The 8,972-nt window shown below is 40.3% G+C and overlaps 1 protein-coding gene across 3 annotated transcripts in view; it reads left to right on the forward strand.

Moving 5' to 3' along the window:
- Nucleotides 1–5,507, forward strand: part of LRFN2 (leucine rich repeat and fibronectin type III domain containing 2) — a 93,610-nt gene extending 88,103 nt beyond the window's left edge. Inside the window, exons 2-3 of one of the 3 annotated variants that reach the window (XM_018559254.1) lie at nucleotides 2,459–2,720; nucleotides 5,326–5,507. In XM_018559254.1, the coding sequence (XP_018414756.1) occupies nucleotides 2,459–2,720; nucleotides 5,326–5,394 (331 nt within the window). In that variant the 3' untranslated portion in view covers nucleotides 5,395–5,507. Of the gene's footprint in view, nucleotides 1–2,458; nucleotides 3,895–5,325 lie in introns of those variants that run through there. The other 2 variants (XM_018559255.1, XM_018559253.1) reach the window with 2 other exon arrangements.
- The last annotated feature ends 3,465 nt before the right edge of the window (nucleotides 5,508–8,972 follow it).

The raw sequence follows: 8,972 nt of genomic DNA on the forward strand, positions 1-8,972 counted from the left end.
TTCTGCCCCGCCCCCCCCCCCCCCCCTTCTCCATCCACACTGCATGATTATTGTGTGTGTGGCTGTGGTGGTGGCTTGATGAAGACTCATTTTTATTCTGAGCAAATGCACGAGCAACATCCTGCCTCCAGCTACTGAGACAGAACAGCTTCCAACCTAATAGGCCCTGCATGGATGTCCTCCCATATCTCTCTCAATCACTGTCAGAGAGAACATTGTTAGAGCAGAATCTATCTATCAGTCTATCGATCTATCTTTATATCTTTATACCTCCTCATGTATCACTGGCCCCTCCCTTTTAGATTGTAAGCCCTCACAGGCAGGGTCCTCCTTACCATCTTGTCTTGAATTGTATTGTGATTGTAATGTCTTCCCTATATTGTAAAGCGTTGTGCAAACTGTTGGCGCTATATAAATCATGTATAATAATAATAACAATAATAATACTAATATCTATCTATCATTCAATCAATCAATCAATCACAAACTCAATCATATACAGTGTCTCTCTCTATCCCTCGATCTCTCTCTCCCTCTCTCTCTCTCCCTCTGAATCTATCATATACAGTATCTATCTATCTCACAACAAACAATTAGTCAATCAATCAATCAATCAACCAACCAAGCAATCTATCATATACTGTATATTATAATGTATAAAGTATCTATCTATCTATCTATCTATCTATCTATCTATCTATCTATCTATCATTAAATCACTCACTCAATCTACCAATCTATGATATACGGTATCTCACTCTGTGCATCAATCAATCAATCAATCTATCTATCATCTACAGTATCTATCTATCTATCTATCTATCTATCTATCTATCTATCTATCTATCTATCTATCTATCTAATGGACTTTTGTTTTCTTTTTTTTTAATATAGGACTTATATTGTGTGGTATATTTATTTACTATGTATACTATTGAGTCAATGAGTTTTGACCCCCATCCTTGAGTTTTGTGTTTTGACCCCCATCCTCCTCGTGCATGCCACCAGCACCTACCCTAACCTCCCCTTTCCCAACGCAATGTGCACCACCAGCTTCACCATGCACCACTCCCACCTGGCCTCAGGCCATGAAAGGGCTAGGGACACCCCTGACCCTACAGCATACACCCCCCCAGTTTCCGAAACTGTTAAGATTTGTATAACTTAATCTACATAAGCTAAAAGTATAAGATTCAGTGTTTGTTTGGTCCAAGAGTCGTTGTTATGTTTTAAATCACTTATTCTGACTGCCTGTCTCTATCTATCTATCTATCTATCTATCTATCTATCTATCTATCTATCTAATGGACTTTTGTTTTCTTTTTTTTTAATATAGGACTTATATTGTGTGGTATATTTATTTACTATGTATACTATTGAGTCAATGAGTTTTGACCCCCATCCTTGAGTTTTGTGTTTTGACCCCCATCCTCCTCGTGCATGCCACCAGCACCTACCCTAACCTCCCCTTTCCCAACGCAATGTGCACCACCAGCTTCACCATGCACCACTCCCACCTGGCCTCAGGCCATGAAAGGGCTAGGGACACCCCTGACCCTACAGCATACACCCCCCCAGTTTCCGAAACTGTTAAGATTTGTATAACTTAATCTACATAAGCTAAAAGTATAAGATTCAGTGTTTGTTTGGTCCAAGAGTCGTTGTTATGTTTTAAATCACTTATTCTGACTGCCTGTCTCTATCTATCTATCTATCTATCTATCTATCTATCTATCTATCTATCTATCTATCTATCTATCTATCTATCTATCTATCTGTCTATCTATCTCTAAGGTTTTGTGTACAATGTGTAGGGTCAATGTATCTTAAATTCCATGTTTACTCTGTAAATATTCAACACGTTAGCACAGAAATGTTTTTGGAGATAATGTCTAGCTAAATATATTTGTTTTTTATGTGATTTGTCAAAATACGTTCATGAAATGACCACGAAACAGGTGTTATAAACTGGATTGTTTAAACAGTTTTTACAATGAACACAGACCTTTGGTGTGGCACTGAAAGAGACCCAGGAATGACTGAACTTTAATTCAATCTGAATATTTACTCTTCAATAATTAGAATTGTGCAGGTTTTTCTTATGAAGAATGAATCTATGTCTATGCAGCACAAAAATGGTAAAAACTTGATATTATGGGAGAAGGAGAACTGCCAATGTATTTATGTTTTAATTCCCATGAGTTTTTGCATGTGTTTTAAACTTTTTGGATAATCACACAGTTGAGAGATACTGGTTTTATCAAATGTTTTTACTGTAGAATGTATGCATAACTCAACTAGTAATGTTTCAGTCTACATGTCTGTACATGATTGTATATTATTTATGTACACATAGTACATAGCGCTCATTTTGTACCTATGACTTTACATGTTTTATGAATATTCATATTGCTGCATTGTATTATTTAATTGATTGATCGTGTTTTTTCTCTTTTAGGATGATCCCTGCTTCAAATAAAGCGTTTGTTGTGAATAATCTGGTATCTGGGACAGCCTACGATTTGTGCGTCTTGGCCATCTGGGATGACACAGCGACCACCCTAACAGCCACCAACATAGTGGGATGTGCCCAGTTCTTCACCCAAGAGGACTATCAGCAGTGCCAGTCCATGCACAGCCAGTTCTTGGGGGGAACAATGATTCTAGTTATTGGTGGAATCATAGTTGCTACATTGCTGGTCTTCATTGTTATATTAATGGTAAGATATAAAATTTGCAACAATTCCCAGGGGAAGATGGCCGATGTGACCAATGTTTATTCCCAGACTAATGGAGCAAATTCAGTGCAGAATGGGGTTCCGCCACAAGTCAATCCCAAAGTGGTGGTGAGGAATGAACTCATGGAATTCAACTGTGGCTCAGTGCACAGTAGTGTCTCCTCCTCTTCTAGTTCTGTCAATAGCCCAGAAGGTGATGACTATAGCCTGCAGAGTAATCAAAGCACTCTGTCCAATAAGTGGAGACCTGTCTCCAGGTCTAAACACAATATTGATAGACTTATGGGAGCATTCGCCTCCCTGGAGTTGAGGTGTCAAAAAAAGGAGGACACTGTGGACTCCAGGACTACGACGACAGTCCACCGATCAGACAAAGAGCCCTTGTTGGGCAATCAAGAGTCCAAAGTCCGTAGCCACCTTATGTTACCCCTGGAGGGAAAAGCAAAACGTAGCCATTCCTTTGACATGGGGGACTTTACCGCAATGCAGTGCTGTAGTTACCCAAGAAAGATCACAAATATTTGGACTAGGAGAAGCCTCTCAGTTAATGGGATGCTTGTACAGTATGATGATAGTGAACTAGTAGGAAATGCAACTAGATGTACCTACGACAGCTCAGAATGGGTAATGGAAAGCACAGTGTAAATACCAGATCATTTCAGTTATTGATTATCTTGCTGTTTCTGATGGCAAGGGTAGCGTACAAGAATTAAATTCCTTATGAATTTCTAGGTCAATGGATACAGAAGTGGGTAGCACCCACGGCAGGAGTAACCATGACACAAATTGAGCAGATTGTGCTAAGCACAAGAAGTGGTGGACTGCTCCAGCCAAGAAGCACGTTATAATCTAAGTGCTCTTTATCCTGTACACCCAATGAAGCCTGGAGAGGAAAAAAAATCATTCCTGTCTTTAAGTGTGATGTTTGATGAAGACCCGTCGAGACGTCGGTGAAGTGATGAAGCCACCAGTCAAGTCAACGCCATTCGTGGTCACCTTAAAAGATTTCTTTAATTTTCTGTTTACTCCTTTTTTTTTTCCAATTAAGTTTCATTTATTGTTGTATCATTTAAGATTAGTCATTAATCCATAATAAATCTAAAGAGAAGTATGATATGGAAATATATATTTTTCAGAAAATAAAACAAGAAAGTTCTATAGATGGTTTATATATTTTTTCACCACTGTTTTTTTTGTGTATCAGATGTTAGCAGCAAAAAAAAATGTTTTTGAGGCATTTAAGTTTGCATTTTGAGAATCCATTAGTCATACAGATCTGATAGCGTTATATTACAGCTTTTTAGCTGAGGGGGTCCTTAAATTATACGTTCAGAGTTGAAGGTGTTAAAATTTGATATTCATAATTAACGTCATTAAATTATGTACAATGTGTGAAAATGAATTGTCCCTGATAACATTTTTTTTACCAGTGGCAAAGTACTGTATCAGAACGAATTGGCTACTTAAAGGATAACTATATTTACAGAAGATCGAAGCTCAGGCCCTGCCCATGCAGCTCCAACACAAACCTCAGGTCAACTTGTGATTGCTTACTGCCTGCAAGGTAAAAGGTTCTTCATTATAATCTATGGCTCAGTGGAGGACTAACTGCTGGCTCACTGCTTGCTCAGTGGAGGAATTAGGCACCTACTGGACCAGGATGGCTGACAGCATTTTGACACGGCCACCCAAACCCTTTGATTTGTGTTGGAGGTATACAATTGATGAGAACGATGAGGTGAGCTCAGATATTCTGTAAGTATACTAATCCTTATATTGGGTGGAGGGGCTCGTTAGCTTTAGATGGCAAGTGTTCATTTTTCACAGCTCTAATCGTTGCTAACCTATGTCTTAAAGCCAAATTAAACTTTGAATTTAAATCAGCTAAATAACCTCCAGACCTATCGAAACAAAAGTTGTGCAAAGTCTTTTTGTTCATTTTATTTAGAAAGCAGCCACAGTTAGAGTAAAAAAACGTCCTGTCCCCTGCCAGCATGCTTCAAAGAAGGATCCTTGCTCTTTGTGTGCTAGCAGTGGTCTCACTGAAGAGTTCTAACACTCCCCCTGCTGGGTCAGAGCTATAAATACCGAATCAGTAGGGAGTATGAGGTTTTTAGGTGTGTCTAACTCAGCAGAGGGCATATTGGGCATCTGCAGAGAGACCACTGCTATCATACGGAGAGCAAAGGTCCTATTTTGCAGCATGCTGGCAATGACAGGCTTTTCTACTCAGACTGTGTCTACTGCTAAAGAAAGTAAGCAGTAAGACCTTACACACCTTTTGTTATGGGCTACCTAGGATGTGTTTAGCTGATTGGTTGGACTTTGATGAGTCAATATTCACAAAGCCAAATGCCTAAATATTTATTAATGATCATGCTTTAGAGAGTGAAAATCACAACTGTGTTGATTAAAAAAAAAGCCAGCAGGTCAGACTATGTAGTTTGGCAACAGTTGGAGATCTGTAGAGTGAACATCCATGCAAGTTGACCAAATACTTGTCTTTCGCCTGAGGATACTAATGAACAAAAAAAAAAAGTGTGCTCAGAGTTTAATGAGATATGACAAGATAAAATTGTCATTCCAGATGTCAGCAACGCAATCAAGTGTATCGACTGGGAGTAGCAGGATTTCCCTGACGGCTTGCACTTCCTAGTTAAAAAAAATTACCTGGAGAGTATCAACGTTGTTCCAAGGACTTTTAAGGATGTTTGAGTCGTCCACCAACATTCTCATTACTGACTTTATTGTGACTGAGAGGGGGCAAAAGTACTTTCAGCCGTACTGGACTGCATTAGCTCTGTTTTAATTTTCTTTCTACAATTTCAATGGTCATTGGCATTCTTAAGCATTTTGTACAGGAAAAAAAAAACAAAAACAAAAAAACTAACAAGGTGGATATAATGTATAATTTTACTTTTTTTTTATTACGAAAGAAAAAGAAAAAAAATAAGACAAGAGCTCAGTTGTGACCCGGCTATGTACTTCTCTTGTATGATCTTGTTTCCTACTCTGAGTTTTAGAATATGATGTTCATGTGAAAAAAAAGGACCATTTTTGCTACAAATTGTACAGTAAAAAAATTCTGCAATGAAAACTGGACATTTTTTACTTACATTAAAGTATTAGATTTTTGGTAAATATGGTAAGAAAACTATACTGGGATTTACAGTATATATGGAACTGTTTGAACCAGGGAAAGCATGTGACTACTCAAGTGTAAAACTAACAGGGTTAAGCATAGAAGGGTGAAGAGTTTGGAGAAGGCAGGGGAAGTGAACAATCTAGGACAACATAGCTGAACTGGAAAGTGAGCTAAATTTGAGAATTTTTCCAAATCAGCGATTCTGGCCTAGATTGTTTACTTCCCCTGTCTTCTCCAAACTCTTCACCCTTTTGTGAACAACCCTGTTAGGCCTCATTCACACGAGAAACGGCCGGCACGTACAGCTCTCTGCTCCCGGGAAGGACAGGTGCTGCGTGTGATTAGTACGCAGCCCCTGTCCTTCTCTCTGGGACTACGCAGTCGTAAACCGCCCTACGCTCACCCCAAGTGCAGGTGTCCCGGCTCAGACGCAGACAAGATCCATCCTGTCAGCGTACGAGTACGGACACCCGCACTCGCACGGACGTGCAGGGCGGGCGAGCGTAGGGCGACGTATGGCTGCGTACTCCCATAGAGAAGGACGGGCTGCGTACTAATCACACGCAGCTCCTGTCCTTCCCGGAGCTGCACGATACGGCAGTGCACGTAGCACGGAGCTGTACATGCCGGCTGTTTCACGTGTGAATGAGGCCCAAGATTTAAACAAAACCAATGGATAACCCAATTGAAATGATCACAAAGGTACCGAGATTTTGCTAAAAGGAATCAATGGGGCTGGTTTACTAAAGGCAAATAGTCTTTTAACTTTGCAATGGAATTTGAAGTTTGCAGGTGATATTTCCCTTAGTTTGGGGAATGAGGTGATATTTCTCTTTGGAAAGAATACCCAATCATGGCAAAGGAAAATGGAAACACATTAGTTTTGTTTACACATGATTGGGTGATGGAAGTCAGCACAGCTTCACCTCATTGGCTAAACTAAAGCTGCCCATACACCGTAGGATCTGCCCATCTTGGACAGGCAGATCGTACTTGCGATCATCGCAAACCCTCCCCGCTGAGGGGAGGGCTTCCGATGATTGCAGTGCTGAGCGGGCAGTGTGCGCTTGCGCACACCGGCCCATGCGGCATTCATCTCCCGACCACGCCACCAACCCGCCAAAAATCGTATCATTTTCTTCAGGTTTTCAAGCGTGCTCGGAAGAAGTATGTCGTGCAACCTTACAGTATAAGAGGTTGCACGCTGCCCATACACCTGCCGATTATCGTACGATCGCGGGATCACCCGCGATTATCGTACGATAATCGGCAGATGTATGGGCACCTTTAGAGGAAGCTTCCCCTGCAAGGTGCAAATTCCCTTGCAAAGTGAACTGCCTATTTGCCTTTAGTAAATCAACCCCATTGTCTCCAAATAACACACCCCAATCATGAAACAATACAAGCATGGCCAAATAGCTTTGTAGGTTAAAGTGTATTTACAATTTTGCAGGGAATTTGGAATGCCACTTACCTTACATCTGTTACATGTTCCTAGTCACATGGCATAGTTAAAATATTATTTTTTAAATGATGCTTACCTTTAACTTGTTCTTTTCTGAAAACCCCAAAACTAACGTTTTCTCTGCTATGTAATGTTAAAGCCCATTTCCACCTTTGCAAATGTATTTTTCAAAAAGCATATGCCAGCAATGTACACCAAGTGAAAATGAAGCAGGCATATGCAGTTGCTGTATATGATCACAGAAATGTACGTTATTGTTAGCTGTCCTCTTCATCTCCTCATGGCTCCTTTTGAAATGGTCTCTTCTGTGCTCTGCAGGCAGTCTGCATAAATTACGGGCTGCTGTGCACAGGGGGTTCATAGAAATATACATTTCCCACAATGTTTTGCTTCCTTCATGCATAAGCTTCTCTGTGGAAACTGAGTTCTCTTTCTGAGCTCCCCCATTAATATTCAAGGGGGCAAGCCCCCTTGGACAGTGCAGAGGCAGAGCTGGTGTGCAGTGATCTTGTCCCGATGACTCACAAAGGAGGAGGTCAGCTGCTTTATGGACAATCCAACCCCACTGTCAGATTGAGTTTCCTGTGGATGGAGTTTTGAATTTGTAGGGCCCAGAGCTACTAAAAAGTCCATAAAAGAATTAAAAAAGCCAGCAATGTGAGCCATGAAAATGTACACACACATACATAATCACTGCACCGCTACATTACCACAATAAATGCAAATCACTTACAAAGGTGGAAATGCGCTTTAAAGAGAAGGCTGAGGAGATAATGTTTACTATACAGTATCTCACAGAAGTGACTACACCCCTCACATTTTTGTAAATATTTTATGATATAATTTCATGTGACGACACAGAAGAAATGACACTTTGCTACAATGTAAAGTAGTGAGTGTACGGCTTGTATATCAGTGTACATTTGCTGTCCCCTCAAAATAACAACACACAGCCATTAATGTCTAAACCGCTGGCAACAAAAGTGTATACCAAGATACACTCCAATATGGCCGCCGCTCATCTGCATTTTAATGTGCGGGTTCAGATTCGGAGGCTCGTTGCCTCCGAATCCGAAACAGCATTAAAATTGGTTTCCTTTGACGAAACAAATGAAAACGTTTTTAGTTTTCATTTGTTTCGTCCGAAACAATTTTTTTTGCCTTGCACATGTCTGTTGTCTACCACTCGGCTGTAGATCCTCAAATCATCTCTGAATTGGTGCTGACACTGTCCTTCCTTCTGGAGGGGGGCTACTTTTGTTCCCCATGGTCCCTGTGTGTGTTGTAAAGAAGTCACCGCTCCAACTCGCCCTGGCGATGGGCTACAATCTTACGTTTACTTCACTAATTTGTATTGAGATTCTATCTAGTCCATTGCAGGAGTGAACTTAGAGTGGTGACTACTTTACAACACACACAGGGACCATGGGGAACAATCCAGGAGGAAGGACAGTGTCAGCACCAACTCAGAAATGATTTGAGGATCCACAGCCGAGTGATACACAAATAAGATACATTTTTGTTAATAGTTAAGGTACTTGAATTTTTAAAATGTGACTCCTGACTTTAGTGTCACTTTAAACAATATTTAGTAAAAAAAAAACATATATTTAAAATTTAAGAT

This window comes from Nanorana parkeri, unplaced genomic scaffold, assembly GCF_000935625.1.
Source record: "Nanorana parkeri isolate BGI_ZX_2015 unplaced genomic scaffold, ASM93562v1 scaffold385, whole genome shotgun sequence".
NCBI classification, from domain to species: domain Eukaryota; kingdom Metazoa; phylum Chordata; class Amphibia; order Anura; family Dicroglossidae; genus Nanorana; species Nanorana parkeri.